General features: G+C 44.0%; 2 protein-coding genes across 2 annotated transcripts in view; one reads left to right on the top strand and one right to left on the bottom strand.

Moving 5' to 3' along the window:
- Positions 1 to 4,139, top strand: part of SLC27A2 (solute carrier family 27 member 2) — a 42,529-nt gene extending 38,390 nt beyond the window's left edge. Inside the window, exon 11 of the mRNA XM_083712674.1 lies at positions 3,970 to 4,139. The gene's annotated coding sequence lies outside the window, so the exon portion shown is untranslated. The remainder of the gene's footprint in view (positions 1 to 3,969) is intronic.
- On the bottom strand, positions 665 to 21,203 carry HDC (histidine decarboxylase). Its single transcript, XM_083712640.1, has 12 exons — positions 20,960 to 21,203; positions 19,341 to 19,513; positions 15,062 to 15,175; positions 11,872 to 11,994; positions 9,356 to 9,490; positions 8,048 to 8,191; positions 7,282 to 7,348; positions 6,823 to 6,985; positions 6,634 to 6,724; positions 4,281 to 4,379; positions 2,513 to 2,614; positions 665 to 1,625 (listed from the first exon to the last, which is right to left on the bottom strand). Exons 1-12 carry the CDS (start codon positions 20,985 to 20,987, stop codon positions 873 to 875), a joined length of 1,992 nt encoding a protein of 663 aa, XP_083568766.1. The 5' UTR covers positions 20,988 to 21,203; the 3' UTR covers positions 665 to 872.
- Positions 21,204 to 22,213: the final 1,010 nt, after the last annotated feature.

Genomic DNA, 22,213 nt, shown 5'->3' with positions numbered 1-22,213 from the left:
TGCAAAACAGATCCCATGAGTTTCAAGTATAATTTATTTCTGGCTGTTGGTTCGTGGTGTTTTTCCAACAGAAAGAAGAACATGGTTTCCTTGACAGCATCTCTCGTTGCAACATTTGTTGGTGCTATTCCTTCTTCTGAAACTAAAAAAGGCTGAGGACAGTTGACAACTTTTCATCCTAGCCAAGGTTTTTGTGCATCAAAAAGACAGAAATCCTACATGTTCAGCATTTCCTGGTCTGAAAATACCATGAGGGAAATGAGATCTGTTGACACTGTAAACAACTAAAAACTTTGGCAGGTTTGAGTAACGTTTGTAATGTACTAAAAACTAAGGTAAAAATGGATTATTTAAGAAAAATAGAGAAAATATGTGAAGCAGTCGAAAAAGGTTGAATATGGAAACCATGGAAGGGTGGAGGGGAGTGTAAGGATTCAGGAAATTCTAAATGCTGATGCTGACGTCTAATGTTTGAATTTAAATGCGTAGTGTAAAACTGAATAAAAAAGATTGTACAAAAAAACCACACCAATTCTCAAGGGGCCAGTTTTGAACTAATGGCCTCTAGTTGCTGACCCCCTTTTGTATGACAGCTTACCAACCCACAATGCAAAAATTCCATCTGGAAGCAGAGAATCTGCAATGAAACATGAAACGCCAAGCCCAATGCTAAATAGTTTTATTTCTCTTTTAAACTTATTAAATATACAGGCTTTTAAAAAAAATAGCACAGAGTCTTCTGTAACTAATATAATTATTTTATATATTATTAGAGAGGGTCATAGATTATTGCGTTGCATGAGAATAAGCAGGCTTTGGTTCTCGCTGCCTCGAGGAGAGGAAGGGGACAGCCGTCGAGGGTGGAGGACTGACTACACGGTGGCCTGTAGAGGGCAGCACGGCAGCTGGAGCCCACACTGAATCGTGCATTCGGGAAAACTGGGCACGCTGTAAAATTTCAGGTGTTTCTTCAGGGCGCTTTTCTTGAGCATCAGTATCTCTCTGGGCAATTGGGAAAGGAGTTTCTCGCTGGTGCAAGGTCCACTCTTCCCAGGGGCCTCCAAGCCCATGGCCTTTGGGTGGCTCACTTCCCAAAAGCCAGCTGTTGGGACACTGAGGGAGCGAGCTGTCTTCTTCTTGCTTTGAACAGAGAACGAGGGCACTTTGTGGTTGGTGGGGCTCAGGCTGCCTTCTGCGAAGCAGTCGTCCAAATGAGGATCCTCAGGCACGCCAACGTTTTCACTGAACAACCATGGAGAAGGGCTCAGAGAGCCTCTTCGAGGCTGCACAGTTATTTTACATGGGAACTTTTTGCTTTCTTCTTCCTCTAAGTCGAAAAAGGGAGCAGCACCTATTGATTTTGAAATGGGGCTGGTTATCACGTTGGGAACTTTGCCCCCTTCCTCTGTGATGGCAACAGGTTTGGGCGTATGATGCATGTTTAAGACTTGCACCGCAGTCTGTTGGATGAGGGCCCAGTCGCGTTGGATGTCTTTTCGGGTTGTAAACTGAGACGTCACAGTGAACCGAATGATGAACTTGTCGTGAACCGTTGCCGGAATAACAAAGAGCTTCCCCGATTTGTTCAGATCTTTTAAGACCTTTTCTGTCATCCAGTTAGGGCCCTGTTTTCAAAAGATATTGTGATAAACCATGTACAAATTGTTTTCAAAGTAATAATAATAATAATATAATAATAATTTATTATTTATACCCCGCCCAATTGCCTGGGTTTCCCCAGCCACTCTGGGCAGCTCCTAACAGAATATTAAAAACACGATAAACCATCAAACATTAAAAACTTCCCTAAACGGGGCTGCCTTCAGATGTCATCTAAAAGCAAAATAGTTGTTTATTTCCTTGACATCTGATGGGAGGACATTCCACAGGGTGGGCGCCACCACTGAGAAGGCCCTCTGCCTGGTTCCCTGTGACCTCACTTCTCGCAAGAAGGGAACCGCCAGAAGGCCCTCGGCACTAGATCTCAGTGTCCGGGCTGAACGATGGGGGTGGAGATGCTCCTTCAGGTATACTGGGCCGAGGCCATTGAGGGCTTTAAAGGTCAGCACCAAAGAGAGAAGCCATGCTCCAATTCCCATCACAGCCTTTGATTAACCCAGGAATCTGGACCAACACCAGTGAGTCAGGTCTGTGAACTTAAATTATGCTTTTTCCTATTAAAAGATGACTTGGTGGAGGGTGTGTATGCATGACAGAAGTTTATAAAGTTATACTTGAAGTGGATAAATTAGGGGATTTTTCTCCCTCACCCATAGCAACTAGGATGTGGAAACAGCCGGTAACTTAGACTGTATCTACACTGAGGGATATGAAGCAGCCTTGTTAATGGTCTGGCTATATTCCATCCCCCTTCAGCCTTTCATTGGAGATCTGATGTATACTAGAGATGCTCTCAGTGATTCATTCTCTCCTACGCTCTTTCTTCATAGCTGTTTTTTGGGGGGGTGAAGTGGGTTGTTTTAAATTCTAGAGGGGGAACTTTTGCTCTTACCTTTAAACGAAACACAACCAGTCCAAGGTGTCTCTTAGCAGGGATTTCAAACAGGGGATCACTTCTAACCAGTGACTCAAAATATTTGGCCATCTCAGTGCCCTACAGTTTCCAAAAAAGCATAAGCAACTATTGTTTTACAATGATTTTTATTAAATCTTCCAAATTATTACATAGCTCCAATCTTAGGTATTGGCTTGTTTATTTTTTACACATTTTCTTCTTGACTTCCTGCCCCCTCCTTCCTTGATTTTTTAAATTCCCCCTTAATATCTGCATTAACACACATCTACATTTATTTTTTAGGCCTGTAAAATCCATTTTCTACATTCTTCCATTGCTCCTATCTCAAATCCTGCATGTGATTTCATATGAGAATTATAGTTTGATAGGTATAATCCACCAACGGCCTCCATTCTTCTATTAAAAAAAAATCACCATTTTGTCCTCTTATTTTAGCATAAGCAATTATCATTTCCAACAGAGCAGAGCAAAAGTCATAGGATGCAGAATTAAAATGAAAACATGATCTTGCCCAGAACCAACGAGACGTCCCTGACCACCCTCAAAGCTTTAAGTAGTTAACATTTTAACATACAGAAAGGCTGGAGAAACTTTGGGGTACCTACTCACCATTGTCACTTAAAAACTGTACCTGGCTGCTGGCTAGCAAGCTTGCTTTCCTATCTGACTCATTAGCCAAAGTTCTGCATATTACACAAAGTTGCCAACAAAGATGTATATAGAATCATAGAGTTGTAGAGCTGGAAGGGACCACAAGGGTCATCTAGTCCAACCCCCTGAAAGGCAGGGATCTTTTGCCCAACGTGGGGCTCAAACCTACAACCTTGAGATTAAGAGTCTCATGCTCTACCAAGTGAGCTATCCCAGCTGGATATATTGTTAGGAGAAATTCATACAAAACTGCCAAATCCGCTCCACTTCCCAGTGGGGAGGAGTTGCGGTGGACCGCATGGCCACCCACTCCCCACCGGGGGCGGGGGACTTTGTGCCCCGTTGCCTGGGGGACCCCGGCCACGTCAGAGCCCGGCCAGCCAATCGGCGGCGAGCCTTTGGGCTCTTGTGGCGGCTAGGCATTGTTTGACCTTGGGGGGGGGGGAGTGGAGGTGTGGCCATCACCTGGCCCTCCATGCTTAAGGGCATTCTGTTAAAGGAATCCGGGGGTGTTGATCTAGTCTGAAGCCCGGCTGGGGGGCTAGGGCCTTGACACGACCCCGACGGGAACACCAGGGGGAGCTTGAGTTGGTTCGCATCAACAGGGCTCCCCCTACCGGTGGCCTACCCTTACTGGACTTCCTGCACAATGGGCAGGAGTCAGATATAATCAGGTCCAATCAGTGCCTAAGCCAATACTGCTCACATTCTGTAATTCAATAAAGTTGTGGCCAAAATTTGCCCAATAACATAAACCTAATATTTGTGTGAGTTATTTCCAGTGGCGTAGCGTGGGGGGTGCAGGGGGGGCCGGCCGCACCGGGCGCAACATCTGGGGTTAGGGTTAGGGGGCGCAAATCCACAGGTTAGGGGGCGCAAATCCACGGGTTAGGGGGCGCAAATTACTTGCCTTGCCCCGGGTGCTGACAACCCACGCTACGCCACTGATTATTTCCAACGGGGGGTTGGCTGCGTGGTCTCGACACGCAATAGATTTTCATTAGAACTGCACTTAAAAGTGGGGGAAATTAGAAACCAAAATTGACAGATTCTCCCTTGCCCGGTCACACATGTACACCTCCAGTTCACCTACATGTCTGACGTGGTCTTGAAGCTTCTTGACACCAAACGAGCGGATCACAAACCAGAGCTTCAGAGAACGAAACCTTCGGCTCAGTGGGATTTGCCAGTGCTGCAAATCAAACAACAGTCAGAGGTCAGCTAGGAGGAAAAGGTGGAGAAGGGTTGGATGTCGAAACCTGCCAAGGGCACGAAAGCCACATATCTGGGATCTCATTCTACTTATTGATGGGGAGCAACTGTACCTTGGCAACAGAGAAAGCTCATGCACCTGTCTGCGTTTCCGATAATACACTCCTGCAGCCTTCCCAAACCTGTTGCTCTCCAGCTGTTTTGGACTATAGTTCCCATCAGCCACGGTCTGCATTTTGTGTGTGTCCAAACAGAGACCAGATGCCCACAAGGCCTCATTTGAGTTAGAATTAAACAGACACCGGGCACAGGAATCTCTCCTAGTACCCCCCCCCCCCCCCCGTAAACAAAGATCAAATAAAAAGTGGTGCCTCCTTCTGAGATCTACTGATGAAGGGTGGTGTACAAATTTTTATAAATCTATATAAATCAGGCAAATAAGTAAATATCCCCCTCATGACTGAATAACGGGAGAATTGTATTAGGGCAAAGGCCTTCCTAGCCACAGGGCATGCCCTCCAAACCCATTTGAGCCCAGTCCATCTGGTTTCAGAAACCAAGGTCCCATATGCGCTATACATTTCAAACACTAGGATACCATTTTAAACAGTTGTGGCTTCTCTATCCCCCCCAAAAAATCTAGGAACTGTGGTTTATTAAGGGTTTTTGTTAGGAGACCCCCTAATTCCCTCCCAGAGGTGCAGTGCTCAGAGCAGTTCAACAATCAATTACTCTTCCCAAGAGTGCAACTCTCTGAGGGGAATAAGGGTCTCCTAACAACTCTCAGCACCCTTAGGTAAAGGTAAAGGGACCCCTGACCATTAGGTCCAGTCATGGACGACTCTGGGGTTGTGGTGCTTATCTTGCTTTATTGGCTGAGGGAGCCAGCGCACAGCTTCCAGGTCATGTGGCCAACATGACTAAGCTGCTTCTGGCGAACCAGAGCAGCGCATGGAAACGCCGTTTACCTTCCCACCGGAGCAGTACCTATTTATCTACTTGCACTTTGACGTGCTTTCAAACTGCTAGGTTGGCAGGAGCTGGGACCGAGCAATGGGAGCTCACCCCATCACGGGGATTCGCACCGCGGACCTTCTGATCGGCAAGCCCTAGGCTCTGTGGTTTAACCCACAGTGCCACCCACTCTCAGCACCCTTAACAAATGACAATTCCCAGGATAATTTGATGGGAGTCATATGTCACATACTAATATGTGACATATATAAGACTAATGTGAGACTAATATGTCTTCCAAAGCATCTACTCTATTCCGAACTTAAAAATGGAATGTGTAATGCTGTTGGTCAACAAAAGAGGTTTAAAGACTCTCTCAAGGCAAAAAAAAAAAAAAAAGTAGTATAAACACTGATAACTGGGAAACACCGGCTCCAGTTGGAGAACAGCCTTTACCAAAGGTGTCATGGATTTTGAAGATGCTCAAACTCAGGACGAAAGGGAGAAATGAGCTAAGAGGAAGGCACATTTGGCAAACCCTCACTGTGATCAACACCCACATGGAACCCTATGTCCCCACTGTGGAAGGATGTGTGGATCCAGAATTGGCCTCCACAGCCACTTACGGACTTACTGTTCATGGAAGACAATCTTACTCAGCTACGAGGGATCACCGAAGAAGAAGAAGACTAATATGTAAGAACTACTACTACTACTACTACTGCTACTACTAAATTTTATTTATACCCTGCCCTCCCCAGCCAAGACCAGGCTCAGAGCGGCTAACAACCAATAATAAAAACAAGTTGATTAAAATACAATTTAAAAAACAAGATTAAAATACAACATTAAAACATTAGGATGCAGCCTCTTCACTGGAGGAGAAAGGAAAAAGAAAGAGGGGGAGGGAATCAAACTGATTCTAAGCCAAAGGCCAGTCGGAACAACTCTGTCTTACAGGCCCTGCGGAAAGAAATCAGATCCCGCAGAGCGTTCCACCAGGCTGGAGCCAATGTTGAGAAGGCCCTGGCTCTGGTTGAGGCTAATCTAACTCCCTTAGGGCCCGGGACCTCTAGGGTGTTGCTATTTATGGACCTTAAGGTTAATACTGATGGTGATGATGTATTTTTCGCCTAAGGAGGTAAATAATTTTGGGGGATTTCTCATGGGATAAAAGATAAAAGAGGAGAGAATCAGCCCCCCTACTGCTATTTTGCAAACAAACACAGAAATCTGGTATCTGGTCTACAACAGCCCCCTTTTGCATTCAGTTTACTCACCATGAAGTCCGTGGCTGACCCTGTGTTGGGATGTCTGAGGTAGATGGGATTAACACTGAAGGTTTGCTGCAGCTTGTTTTTATCCTTGATCCTATACAAATGGGGACCAGGGGGGAATAATTGGTCATTGGGGGGAATTGCAGAGACTTAGAATTTCATGTGTGTGCACGCTTTGAGCCTCACACTCACCAGAACGCTGTGCAGTCGAAGTGAACCATCATCCATTTGGAAGGGTTGAAGGTAAAAGAATCTGCGTGTTCTATTCCAGTCAAAAATGTTCTGAATTCTGGGCAGAGGAACGCTGTCCCAGCATAGGCAGCATCAACATGAAGCCAGAGTCCCTCTTTAGAGCCTAAAGAGTAATTGAAGGTGATGTTTGAGAAGGTATAGAGATGTATTGAATGTTCTCTGTCTGCCCTTGCACTAGCAGATGACCGAATTTAAAGGCTGCACAACAATGAGATCTAATGCAACAATTGCACTAGTGGAAGCTTGTTGCGCAACAGCTGATACTGTGCAATAGCTGATACTTGTGCAAGCTGTTGCGTTGCCATAAAATCGAGAATCAGAGATTTGCTTGGGTTAGGGTTGGTCACCATCTAAGACTTATTATAACAGTCCCTTTTGAGAAGTATTGAGACTACTTACATACGGGTCCCAGTTCCGAAAGGCTGTCAAAAGCACAGACTCCAGTTGTTCCAAGAGTTGCACAAACCTAGACAAAAACAGGGAGTTGTCAAGAAAGCACAGCAGAACATCCAAAAACACCAGAGACACGAATTTATTGGTCAACAAAATGTCCACTCGCAGGATGGAGACAAGTCAGCCATCAGTTTTCAGGGAGTTGAAGGCAATACGGGAGAGACGTCATTGCTGCTGAGAAAACAGGTTTTGCAAGTGTTAGAAAAACCTGCACAACTTGTTTTAACCAGAGATGGAAAGAATGGCTGGATATGTTCTAAACAACGTCAGGGCTTCCACAACATTCAGCTCTGAAAAGCAAGTGTCACCTGTCTTTCTTCAACCATAGTTTTATGCTCCTTGAAGAAGTTGCTGTTCTAGCTGTCTGTCTATCTATCATCTATCTCTATCTATCTATCTATCTATCTATCTATCTATCTATCTATATCTATCTATCTATCTATCTATCTATCTATCTATCTATCTATCTTCTATCTATCTATCTATCTATCTATCTATCTATCTATCTGGTCCAGTATCTTATTCTGGTCCAATATCTATCTGGTCCAATATCTTATTCCCAGATGCCTCTGGGAAAACCTCATGCAGAAACCAAGCACAAGAGCACTCTCCTTTTCAGAAACTGGCACTTAGAAGCAATACTTCAACCAAGGAAGTACTGGAGAACCATCAAGGCCAGTAGCCTTCCAAGTATATAGAGAACAAAACTTACAAAGATGGGCACCAGGCCACGGCTTCTGTCTTCTTCAATGGCTTTTTTCAAGGTTTCTCCTCTCAAGGAAAAATTTTCATCCACAGGAAGAAATCTCATCTTCACGAGGGAAATTAAACCCGCCTTTTCTACTGAGGAGTGAGCCTGAGAAGACAAGCAAGGAGATTCCAGGGACTCAAGCGCTGGTAATGTTGGTCAAGAGGAGCCCATACCACAAGAAGATTTAGTCAGTACAATTACAATTAAGTTTGGCTGAAGGCCTGAGCAGATTTGCCCTCGGTGCATATATTCAGCCCATATATCTTAAAGGATAGGTGTTGTTCAGTCCCAGCTCCTGCCAACCTAGCAGTTCGAAAGCACACCAAAAAGTGCAAGTAGATAAATAGGTACCACCCTGGCAGGAAGGTAAGTGGCGTTTCTATGCCCTGCTCTGGTTTCATCAGAAGCAGCTTAGTCATGCTGGCCACATGACCCGGAAAAACTGTCTGCGGACAAACGCCGGCACCCTCAGCCAGTAAAGTGAGATGAGCGCCGCAACCCCAGAGTCATTCACGACTGGACTTAACTGTCAGGGGTCCTTTACCTTTCCGCAGCCTTCTTTTTCCAAAACTGACACCCCTACACATGCAGGCCTTCATCAAAAACATGGGGCACTTCCAGAATGTTGATAATTTTGAGTGGCATCCAAACAGCTAAATTCATTTTGTACGATCAGAGTTGATCGGGAAGTCATGCACAATAAAACCCACTTCCCCTACAGATCAGACTTTTTAATGATGAGGAACATGTGGGTTAAGGCATGGATGCAAGGTGATTTAACCTCCTTGCAAACAAATCAGAATGAGTGCCCACTGCGTCGAGTCCTACCCTCTGGAGTAGCAGAAAACAATTTTGCTTCATCTTCTGTGTAGCAGCCCTGTAGATATTTGAAGGTGACTATCATAACATAAAAGTTTCCTTTTATCCAGGCTAATTATACCCAACTCCTTCAACCATTCCTCATAAGGCTCGGTTTCCAGACCATTTATCGTTTTGGTCATCTTCTGCACTTATTACCAATATTCTTCTTAAACTATGGTGCCCAGAACTGGGGTTAACAACTCTCAGCAAATAATAATAATAATAATAATAGTAATAATAATAATAATAATTTATTCATACCCCACCCATCTGGCTGAGTTTCCCCAGCCACAGTTCCCAGGATGTTTGGGAGGAAACCAAGACTGTTTAAAGCAGTACGATACTGCTTTATTGTGTAGTCCAGATGGGGCCTAACTCATATAAATGCAGACATACACTCTCATTTACCTGATCTGAGGCATAAGCAATGAGACGAGAGTTCAGAGCAGAATCATCTGCACCTGGCTCAGACTCCTTCATTTCCAGAATTTTATTCTTCCTTGCAGCCAACAGAGCAACCAAGGTTGATTCACTAACTGTGCTCTGCAGAAAAAAAACAAAGAAACAAACTCTCCTTCTTATTAACAGCAACCTATATCGCAAACAGGGAAGTGGGTGGCGCTGTGGGTTAAACCACAGAGCCTAGGACTTTCCGATCAGAAGGTCAGCGGTTCGAATCCCCGCGATGGGGTGAGCTCCCATTGTTTGGTCCCTGCTCCTGCCAACCTAGCAGTTCGAAAGCACGTCAAAGTGCAAGTAGATAAATAGGTACCGCTCCGGCGGGAAGGTAAACGGCATTTCCGTGCGCTGCTCTGGTTCGCCAGAAGCGGCTTAGTCATGCTGGCCACATGACCCAGAAGCTGTACACCGGCTCCCTCGGCCAATAAAGTGAGATGAGCGCCGCAACCTCAGAGTCGGCCACAACTGGACCTAATGGTCAGGGATCCCTTTACCTTTACCTACATACAGCAACAGTATTTTGTGTTGTGTAGGCTCCTATGATGTAAGTAATGGGCCCGGCCTGCTAGCCTGCTCCCTAAAATATCACTGGTTTGCTCATTTCTATATATAGGGTGCCTACATTCCGCATGGACTGGTTGCATGGCAACAAGTGCAAATGGCTTTAGATACCTATTAGGCCCATAAATTACCATACAGCATATATTCAACACAAGAAACAGCGACAATTTGTTGTTGACAAAGGACAGCTGGGGCCCCATTATCTTCAGTAGCTTAGGGTCTCATCCAACCTAAATCTAGCCCTGGGTGCAAGGTTCACCTCTGTCTGGAAGTGATACGGGTCAGGCTATTTAGCTCAGCTAAAGCTTTCTGAATAGCAGCTGGCTGAGGTTTTTCTTGCCATCTACATCCTAGCCATCTCCTTTTTTTAACTGGAAATTATCAGGGATTGAACCTGTGACTTTCCACATGCAGAGCCTGTGCTGTGTCTCTGAGTTAAGGGCTCCTTCCGCTAGAAAACTATATCTTGCTGTTTTAATCTACAAACTGCTAATTCATTTTGTCCCCACTGTAGGTTGCAATCTATGAATCATTTCATCATAGGCTAATGGTGACACCTACTGTTTGCTCTAAGAAATGATATTAATCTCTCTCATTTATAATAATGCTTCTTTTTAGAAAATACTATTTATGTATGTGACCACGGCTATGCGGATGTTGTTGGTCCAGAGATGGAAAGAAGATAAAGTCCCTACCAGAGAAGAATGGCAGATCAAGTTGATTGATTATGCTGAAATGGCTAAAATGACTGGAAGAATCAGAAATCAGGGAGACCAAAATTTTAATAAGGAATGGGGAAATTTATAATTTATCTTAAAAACCATTGTGGGATTGGAATAACAGTTGCAGTTTAATGGTGAATTTTGGACACAATGGAGAGGTAAAAGATTTGGATTATTATAAAAGATGCAGGAGGAAATGACTAACAATAGGACCCACAAAGAGGAGGAGGGAAGCCCAAGAGATTCTTTGGAATCCTTTTTCTATGTTGTGTGTTGGATATGTGACTGTAAAACTTTAATCTGAAAAACCAAATGAATATATAATAATGCTTCTTTTTTGTTTGAGGCGTGTCACAAACTATTCCCCAGTAGAAGGATGTAAATCAATTTTGACATGTCCAGAAAATACAGTAGAACAAGAATAGGGAAATGATGTCTATGGCCATACTGTTAAAATTCCTGCTCCATGACTGCAGTCATGGGATTGTTGTCTATCACATGACGGTATATGTTTTGACTCCACAGAGTGGGAAGTGACAAAGACATGTTTGTGTTACTGTGTTCTGTGAAGTGGGACTATTGTCCTTTGTTCTTTCTCTTTGCTGTCTGATGCTAGAGAGAGAAGGAGCCATGTTGCAGCGCTCCGTGTGTGTTTATATGTAAATAAAGTGGATTAGCCAAAATGCTGAGTTACTGAGGTCTGTTACGCAAGCTGCACAAACTCTGCGGATCCCTAAATGTGCAGGTGTCGGTTGGCATCAGTCGCTGTGGTGTTCGGGCTGAAGAAAGCTTTTGAAGCTCCCGAACGATCAGGAGGGAGAGAACATGCCAGTCGGGCATGTGTCTCTACCAGGGTCCTACTCAAGTGTAGGCCGAGCTCCTGACACATAGTACCCTTAACATGCTCAATCTTGTCTGATCTCAGAAGTTAAGCAGAGTCAGGCCTGGTTAGTAATTGGATAGGAGACCACTGTGGAATACTGGATGCCGTAAGCTTAAAAAAAAAGGGGAAATGGTGGCCCTCCAGATGTTGATGAACTCGCATCATCACTGACCATTGGTCATGCTAGCTGTGGCTGATGGGAGTTTTGGGGTTCCCCAGACTCCCCATCTCTTGCACTAGAAGTTGTGAGCATGTACAGACTAAAACCAAAGAAAACACAGCCCTCCTGAGCTACTTACCTGCAGGATACCTCCGCCCCTGCTGTCTGGATGATGATGCAAGAAGAAATTTGGGAGACCTAACATTTGAGCCAACCAGTCCATCACGTTCATTTCCAGTTCTGTGCAAGCTGGGCTGGATGCCTGCAAGTGTAAAAGAGATACAGGATGAGGAAAAGGATCTCTTTTTACTGGGTCAAAGCCGACCGATGAACGAATATGCATTGTGTAGGGAAAGGGAAACTTCTAGACCTGCAGCCTACTCATGAGTAGGGATGCTTGAATCTCTGTTTCAGTTTCTCATTTTTTCCACTCTTAAGTTCAGCCCTTAACATTCTCACAGCAGTTTGTGGCTTGTTTGAAATCCCTGTGAAAACTCATCATCATCATCATATTAGTGCAAATTCTCGTGGCATGCAAATCTTTGTATGCAAGTTTTCCTCACATGCATATTTCTGCAAAGCAATTTCCCTTAATATGATGGGTTGTGGGGTTGTTTGGTTTTTTTTTCATATTTGTGATTTTGTATGCGTTTTGTTTAGCTGGAAAATTGCATTGTCACATTTGGAGAAGTGCAAATTTTAAAACATCCATCTATGATTTTTTCTTATCTTCATTAAGATTTAATTGTATTAGTTTATGTACCGGTAATTTATTTAGATTTCTGCTTTTCTTCTTTCTTTTCTTTTTCTTTTCTTCTTTTGTTCTTTGTAACCCTTTTAAATCTTTTTTCTTCCTTTCACATTTAAAAGTTTTGATTTGCATCTATTTGCAATATAACTCAATAATAAAAAAAGCACCGGGGCCTTTCAGTATGCATATCAGAGCAAATTAGATAAGATTGCGTTAAAATGAAAACTACTGGATTTCTTCCCCAACACTATTTTACAGAAGTATTTTGTTAAAACACTTTGCATGGCTGCCCTCTAGTGTTAACATCATGTACAAGTATGGTAGAATAAATCTGTAAGAAGCTGTTTTGCCTAAGCAAATAAGTGCTTTAAAAATAATAATAATAATATGTTTTTTAATAAGATTTTCCATAAGTAACAAGTATCACTGAAGGCTGGCTTTAATTGGGGGGCGGGCTGCCAGTGAGTGGAAGAAATACTACTTGTGTTCAGTCCAGGTAGGAACTGACCCTGAATCTTTTTTCCCAAAGTGCTTCTGCATAGGTAATGAATTTGGGAGGATTTGTATTAGAGTGATGGCCTGGGTTGCGGAGGATAGTAATTTGGGGAAATAAATTAATTTAATATGACTTTACCTAGAGGTGATTTAGGGATAAGGAATGGGGGTAACAAAAATGGAACTGAAATGATTGATTTTGAGCAGGGTCATGTTGAGAAATAATTTTCTAACACCGTAGCACAAACTTTTCTTTCAATATCCAACTCCCACAATATTATTATTATTATTATTATTATTATTATTAGAGTTTGGATTTGATATCCCGCCTTTCACTCCCTTTAAGGAGTCTCAAAGCGGCTAACATTCTCCTTTCCCTTCCTCCCCCACAACAAACACTCTGTGAGGTGAGTGGGGCTGAGAGACTTCAGAGAAGTGTGACTAGCCCAAGGTGACCCAGCAGCTGCATGTGGAGGAGCAGAGACGCGAACACGGTTCCCCAGATTACGAGACTACCGCTCTCAACCACTACACCACACTGGTAATATTATTATTACTATTATTATTATTATTATCATCATTATCATCATTATTTAGATTTATATACCTCCCTTCATAATAAGATCTCAGGGCAGTTCACAGAATAAAATGCAGGATAAAAACGTAAAGGTAAAGGACCCCTGACAACTAAGTACAGTCGCAGATGACTATCGGGTAGCGGCGCTCATCTCGCTTTCAGGCTGAGGGAGCCGGCGTTTGTCCGCAGACAGCTTTCCGGGTCATGTGGCCAGCAAGACTAATGTAATCTGCTTCTGGCGCAACAAGACACCGTGACGGAAGCCAGAGAGCATAGAAACAGCATTTACCTTCCCGCCACAGTGGTACCTATTTATCTACTTGCACCGGAGTGCTTTTGAACTGCTAGGTTGGCAGGAGCTGGGACAGAGCAACAGGAGGTCACCCTGTTGCGGGTATTCGAACCGCCAACTTTCTGATCAGCAAGCCCAAGAGGGACAGTGCCACCCACGGCGCCACCCACATCCCTTTTGCCGATGTTGCACAATGCTCTCAGCCGATATCGCTGCTGATCTGAGCTGCCTTCCCTCGCACTGAGGGAGACCAGGACAGCTAATCGCTACATTGCCCTGGCCCCAAGGTGGAGCAACTTTTCTCAGTCAGCGGGAAAGAAGAAGAAGCCACAGTGGACATGCATTTTCGCTGGCTGCCCCCGCTGACAGAGGCTTGATGCAAACCCCCCCCCCCATCTCTATCCCTTCCCATTCAAACCATGTGGTGGAAGTGACTTCGCTTCCTCTCCTCCCTCCACCCATCCAATCTCTGCAGCTGCTCCTTCCCTCGTCCCTACGCCTGATCTCCAATTTGCGGTGTTTCACTGCTGATATATCACGATGTCGAAAACCAGATATCGCTCAGCCCTAGTGCCGTACCTTGGAAGTCAAACAGAATCCATTCCGGAAGTCTATTCGACTTTGGAAACCAAAGTGCGGCTTCTGATTGGCTGCAAGAAGCTTATGCAGCCAATCAGAAGCCGGGGAAGCGCTATTGGACATTCAGGTTCCAAAGAACGTTCGCAAACAGGAACACTCGCTTTTATGTTTGTGGTGTTCGGGAGCCAAAACGTCTGAGTACCAAGGCATTTGGGATCCAAGGTACGACTGTACACCTAAAATCCTTTGCTTATTAGGAGCTACTCTACATTTTGTTCAAAAAATTGCTTTGCAGAGGTAACTACCATAGAGTTATCAAAAAATTATACAGTAGGGGGTCCATGACTTGGCTTTTGAGAAATAGGGGATCCTCAGTAATTAGCTAATTGGGAACCACTGCTGTAGAATATCAATCAGCCAAAGGCATGGTTGAAGAGAAGACAATAACTCAGAGAGGCAATGATATTATAATGCCAGCCATGTACATAGGTAGTTAAACATAACAAATGTTGATATAATAAATGTATATTTAAAAGGTTAATCATGTACAAAGTCTTTCAGCAGTCAACAACCATGATTTTGTTGAGCAGCATCAATTCAACATGAAAATTCCCAAGAAAAGCGGTGTCATTTACCCAGGTAAATCCCAAGCAATTAATGGCGTCTGCCAGCATGTCTCCCAGGAGTGAAGGCCAGGAGGTGAGAGCCGGAAAGTAGGCATGCATGTGTGGACTCTGCCAATGGACAACCTGGGTTAAAAACAAGAGTTGGGAAGTTGATGAGAGGGTGAGAAAGGGTTGATTACTGCAGAAAACAAGTGAAAAGGAGCAAAAGGTTACCTTAACTTGCCCTCCAACATTTCTCAGATGAAAATTATTATTATTATTATTATTATTATTATTATTATTATTATTAATTTCTACCCCACCAATATGGGTTTCCCCAGCCAATCTGGGTGGCTCCCAACAGAAGAAGAAGAAGAAGAAGAAGAAGAAGAAGAAGAAGAAGAAGAAGAAGAAGAAGAAGAAGTAGTTGTTAAAACATCAAACATTAAAAACTTCCCTAAACATGGCTGCCTTCAGACATCTTCTAAGATTGTTGTTTATTTCAGGCTAAGAACGGACCTCTGGAAAGAATTAAATACTTAACCCGAGGTACCACTGTAGTTGTTAATTTTCTTGACATCTGCTGGGAGGGCGTTCCACAGGGCAGGTGCCACCACTGAGGAGGTCCTCTGCCTGGTTCCCTATAACCTCACTTCTCTCAGTGAGGGAACCACCAGAAGGCCCTCAGTGTCCAGGCTGAACAGTGGGGATGGAGACGTTCCTTCAGGTATATCCTGAAGGGACATCCTATTAATTTTACTATTTATACCCCGCCCATCTAACTAGGTAGCCCCAGATACTCTAGGCAGCTTCCAGGAAATATAAAGATACATGAGGACATTCCGGGATCAAATCAGAAACCAGGACGGCTTCTGTAAATCCAGGACTGTCCCTGGAAAATAGAGACACTTGGAGGGTCTAAAGCAGAGAGCCACACCTGCAAATGCCCTCTTTGTTGTTTCTAGAGATGTTCTATCTTCTGCACAATTAAAAGGATTTGTGTGAAACCTACAGCTTTGTTCCATGTCGCTCTTGGCTGCTTTTCAAAGCTCCCTGCCTACTTTGCAAACTCCACCCACTTTGGCTTTGGCCCTGCCCACTTTGGGCTGTGGCTCCACCCACCACTGTCATGTAGATTGCCCCCCCCCCCACCTCGGGAAATGAGGTGCTCGGCAGGAGATAGGGGAAGTTGTCTATCCCGGAATTAAAGGCACAAGATCTTCAACTACCCCAGGTTGTTAGACCGCAAAGTGGGGAGGACTGCAATCCTCGCTGAGCGCATCTCAGATCTGATGGAAGCATCTGTGCATTTTTTTATTAATGTCAAAGGAAATAGAAGAATGTGGGACTGGTAGATAAATGTCTCACTAAAGCAAAACCATTTATCTCAACGAAGCATGCCTCTTAAGAGGAAATGGAAACCCATCCATAAAGAGGAAGCGATACAGATTTTCAAAGAAGAAAGCCATCACAGTACAGTTTTCTTCTTGTTTATATTCATTATTTATCATGTGTCGGCAGGAATATGCAGCTGACCCATACGGGGATCGAATCTGCAACCTTGGCATTATACAGAACGCATTGTTAATTTTGCAGCTACTGCTATCATTCATCACAAAAATAATACCTACTGAGCATTGATACCACACTTTTCAAATGTTCAAAATGCTTCATGTACCTTATCAAAAAAAACCCCAACAAGGTAGGACAGCATTATCTCCATATTGCAAATGCCGGAGTCTGACAGATTAGTGAATAATAATAATAATAATAATAATAATAATAATAATAATAATAATAATAATTTAATTTAATTTGTATACCACTCTTCATCCACAGATCTCAGGGTGGTTCACTACATAAAAACCACAAAATACATAGTAAATATAAGAACCAATAATCTCTCCTCCCACAACTTATTTAAAAGGATGTCAACCTGTGAAAGGCCTTGTTGAAGAAGAATGTTTTTGCCTGGCACCTAAAGATGCATAATGAAAGCACCAGACAAATCTCCATGGGGAGAGCATTCCACAAATGGGGAGCCACTGCAGAGAAGGCCCAGTTTACTTAAGAACCTCCACTAAATTTGTAATCGAGGTGAGACTTCATTTAGAGAACTTCCAGCCCTGTCCCTCTGAAAACCGGGAGTTCAAAGCACCTATATTCACATTGTAATACATATTTAAAACCAAAGTATCTCATAAAAGTGGGAGCCCCCAAACCGACCATAATAGTAAACATGATCAGCATACAGTTCAGTGAGAACAGTAAGATATAATTATAATTATGGAGACTCCAGTAGCATCAGAAATGCAGCAGCCCATGAAGATCTTCATTCAAGAAAAAGCAGCTGGAAGCACATAGGCAGGGCAATCTCTAAGGCTGGGGTCAGCAAACTTTTTCAGCAGGGGGCCAGTCCACTGTCCCTCAGACCTTGTGGGGGGTCGGACTCTATGGGGGGGGGGGAATGAACGAATTCCTATGCCCCACAAATAACCCAGAGATGCCTTTTAAATAAAAGGACACATTCTACTCATGTAAAACACACTGATTCCTAGACCGTCTGCAGGGCTGGATTTAGAAGGCGATTGGGCCGGATCCAGCCCCCGGGCCTTAGTTTGCCTACCCATGCTCTAAGGGGTGTGTGTTTGGGGGGAATCATATTGTGAGTCTCTGTCTCCTCCTCTTTATGGCAATGGTGGTGGTATCCTCTCCTTTCCCCGATCCCCAATTACTTTTTGTTGGGGGTTTTGCTGCTGCTTTGGATCTGCTAGTTTAGATCTCCTCTGCTTTACAATTAATTTTTTTCTTTTGTCGCTGCTTCAGAGGTCCTCTGCATCCTCCCTCCCTGGCTGGCACTAGGAAGGGAGGAGATGGGGAGTCTTACTGGGTTGGCAGGAGTGTTGGCGAAGCAGCCGGGTTGCCAGCCACGTTGGCCGGCAGCAGATGCAGGCACCCTGCCCTGCAACCCTTGGCCCAGGGCAGATAATAATAATACAGTGGTGCCTCGCAAGACGAAATTAATCCGTTCCGCGATTCTCTTCGTCTAGCGGTTTTTTCGTCTTGCGAAGCAAGCCCATTGACGGCTTAGCGGATTAGCGCTATTAGCAGCTTTTAGCGGCTTTTAGCGGCTTTTAGCGGCTTAGCGGATAAGCGGATCAGCTGATAAGCGGCTTAGCTGCTTAGAAAAAGGGGGGAAGGGGGAAAAACCGCAGGAACTCGCAAGACATTTTCGTCTTGCGAAGCAAGCCCATAGGGAAATTCGTTTTGCGAAGCACCTCCAAAACGGAAAACTCTTTCGTCTAGCGGGTTTTCCGTCTTGCGAGGCACCACAATAATAATAATAATAATAATAATAATAATAATAATAATAATAATAATTTATACCCTGCCCTCCCCAGCCAAAACCAGGCTCAGAGAGGCTAACGTCAAATGTATGACACATTATCATGAAATCACGCAATCAATTAAAAGACTGTCTCGCCAGAGTGGTGCATGCTCTAGTTATCTCCCGCTTGGTCTACTGCAATGCGCTCTACGTGGGGCTACCTTTGAAGGTGACCCGGAAACTGCAATTAATCCAGAATGCGGCAGCTAGACTGATGACTGGGAGTGGCCGCTGGGACCACATAACACCGGTCCTGAGAGATCTGCATTGGCTCCCAGTACGTTTCCGAGCACAATTCAAAGTGTTGGTGCTGACCTTTAAAGCCCTCAACGGCCTTAGCCCAGTATACCTGAAGGAGCATCTCCACCCCCATCGTTCAGCCCGGACACTGAGATCCAGCACCGAGGGTCTTCTGGCGGTTCCCTCATTGTGAGGTTACAGGGAACCAGGCAGAGGGCCTTCTCGGTTGTGGCACCCGCCCTGTGGAACGCCCCACCCCCCATCCGATATCAAGGAAATAAGCAGCTATCCTATTTTTAAAAGACATATGAAGGCAGCAGTGTGTAGGGAAGTTTTTCATATTTAATGCTGTATTGTTTTTAACACTCGATTGGGAGCTGCCCAGAATGGCTGGGGAAACTCAGCCAGATGGGCGGGGTGTAAATAATAAATTATTATAATATTATTGTTGTTAAATGCTCACCAGGCTCAACTGTTTCTGCTGAACCTATAAGAGCCTGTGAGAAAAAATGGGAGGCTGCTTTCATGCAAGTTCTTATGAAAGGGGAGAGATGACCCTGTTTGCCCTTCCTTTAGGGACAGTCTTCCAAACAGGTCCTTAGAATTGGGTCTCAAGGAAGGACTTGTGCAGGGGATGAAAGCAGACCACACCTGCTGTTGCATCTCACTAGAAGTCCTTACCCCAGGCATGATGATCTTCTCAATGTCTTTAAAGATGTTGTCCCAGCTTTCTGGCTCGAAAGGTGCGCTGTCTGGCAGCTGGTCTCTCATGTAACCGGGCTGCACATCAGGAGACACGCGTCTCTCCCTAAGGCTGGTCAAGTACTGGCAAATGTAGTCCACCATCTCTTTTCCTGGAAGAAGAAGGAGTTGTGAACTCTTGAGACAGCTTTTCCTATCGATTTCGGGGTCAGTTCACCCCTGCATGCTCATCACCACAGTATCAAAACAGCGACTTGCATGGGTGAATCAGCCACTACCAATTAATCGATGTCGCCTGATGTCAACTTCACAGTTTTTTTGATGGGGCCAGAGCTCTCACAATGCTGTTCTAGAAGCCATGAAACCAAGGAGATTTTAAGCCTGCAATCCTTACAGCTTGCTTACTCCTGAGATTGCAATCTTACGTGTCCTTATCTATCAATAAAATTGATTGAACGAAAGGATTGCCAATTAAGGAGGAATGGCTTGTCAAACTAATGGAATATGCTGAAACGGCAAAATTGACTGCCAAATTAATAAGAGGACATAACAATAAAGTGTTTAAGTAGGATTGGAAATCGCTGATGGAATATCTGTCAAATTATCACCAATATATGAAGTCACAAGCAGGATTTGAAAAATGAGCAGTGGATTACTGAAAGATTTGATGCTAGTGGGGTTTAGATAATAAAAATATGTGTGTTATAAAACAGCTGATAAAAAAAGTGTAAAGAACAAACATCAGGAAAGGAGGGGTGAGGGAAGTCAAGAAGAAACGTTACATGTAAAAAAAGGGGGGTATGACAAGTGCTCTGAAATATAGTTGGAGACTTAATAAAAATGATATGGGGGGGAATTAAATTGGTTTAACACAGTGGTGCTTCCGAAGAAACATACATGTGATAAGCTTGTAAAGGAGGGATGAGGAACTGGTGGTCTTCCAGATGTTACTGAACTTCAGGTCCCATTGTCCCTGACCATTGCCAATGTTGGCTGGGGCTGATGGGAGTTGGAGTCCAAGGCTGCAGTCCTCTGCACATTTATCCGTAAGCCCTGTGGAACTCACTGGGACTTGCTTCTGAGTGGACCCGTCCCACAGCACTTCACCACATTTCGCGTACTGGTAGTCCGACTGAATGGAGCACTTTTTCTTATTAGGAATAGCAGATTTTGTTTCACCTTTGTTTATTTTATTGTATGTATGTATGTATGTATGTATGTATGTATAATTAGACAGATAGATGCAGATGGATGAATGGATAGATAATGTTTTCATAGCATTTTTGTCAAAATCACAAAATGATGCACAATGTAAAAACAAAATTACAATAAAAATCTGAGCTTGTTCTAGAAATCATAATAATGGATTGCATCCAATGTTCTGCTAAGAGGAGACCACTGAAATTAATGGACGCAACCAACTTAAGTCACATGAACATAATAATAATAATAATAATAATAATAATAATAATAATGTGACAAAACAACAACAACAACAGTAAACATAATCAACAACAGCAACGTAAGCACCATTTGAGTTTACAAAGTACTATTACAACCCAGTGGGAATTCCAGCAAGACTTCATCCATTTACTCACCTCTATGTCTGTATTCCTCTTGGTCCATGATTCTGCTTTCTTAAGGAATCTCTTCTTCCAAACTGAGTTGTGGTGTGAGTGGATAAGTGGGCTGCAGACACCTCTGCCTTTTCTCAACTGATGCCCATCCGCTCTCCATCCCTTTTTATACCCTCCTTTATCTGCCAGCCATGGTAGATTGCACGTCAGCAAGTTATTAGGAAATGATGACTCCCTGCCTAACTGCTGCTCCCCTGCTTCACTCCAAGAATACCTTTGATGTCTAGCATCCTTCTCTTGAGTAAATTAGGGACTCTATTAATATTTTCAATGCAACAGGAAACAAAGATGACTACGATAGGTTGCCCAACAAGGGTAGTACCAGCAACAGTGACGGAAGGAAGAGGTACACACACACACACACAGAGAGAGAGAGAGAGAGAGAGAGAGAGAGATTTAAGCTGCACCAAGCTAAATATTTGGAACTGAGTGAGTTCTTCACTGGGGAAATTCCTCAGATGCAATACAGTACTCTGTTGTTTTGATTTCAACCAAAGCTCATTGCAGAGGTCAAGCCAAAATAACATACAATAGATCAGGACGCGGGCGGCACTGTGGTCTAAACCACTGAGCCTCTTGGGCTTGCCGATCAGAAGGTCAGCGGTTCGAATCCCCGCAATGGAGTGAGCTCCTGTTGCTCTGTCCCAGCTCCTGCCAACCTAGCAGTTTGAAAGCGTGCCAGTGCAAGTAGATAAATAGGTATCGCTGCGGCGGGAAAGTAAATGGCGTTTCCGTGCACTCTGGTTTCCGTCACAGTGTTTTGTTGCACCAGAAGTGTTTTAGACCCAGAAAGCTGTCTGTGGACAAACGCCAGCTCCCTCGGCCTGAAAGCTAGATGAGCACCACACCCGATAGTCGCCTTTGACTGGACTTAACTGTCCAGGGGTCCTTTACCTTTACCTTTTTAACCATAGATCAGTAATAATAATAATAATAATAATAATAATAATAATAATAATAATAAATTATATCCCGCCCTCCCCAGCCGAAGCCGGGCTCAGAGCGACTAACAACAGTAAAATAATACAGCATTCTAAAATCATTTCATTATAAAATCAGTTCAAATCAAATTGATGGCAACCTGTCAGGGAACTGACATCGGAGCCAGAAGTGGAGGCAGGGCTCCCAAGCGATGCCGGAGAAGGGCCAAGCAGGGAGAGAGGAAGCTCATTGGCTGGGGAAGGAAATCAGCGTAACACCAGGGATAAAGGGGGA

This window comes from Podarcis gaigeae (genome assembly GCF_964106915.1).
Source record: "Podarcis gaigeae genome assembly, chromosome: 14".
Classification (NCBI taxonomy): domain Eukaryota; kingdom Metazoa; phylum Chordata; class Lepidosauria; order Squamata; family Lacertidae; genus Podarcis; species Podarcis gaigeae.
This window is presented reverse-complemented; position numbering and strand designations above follow the sequence as displayed.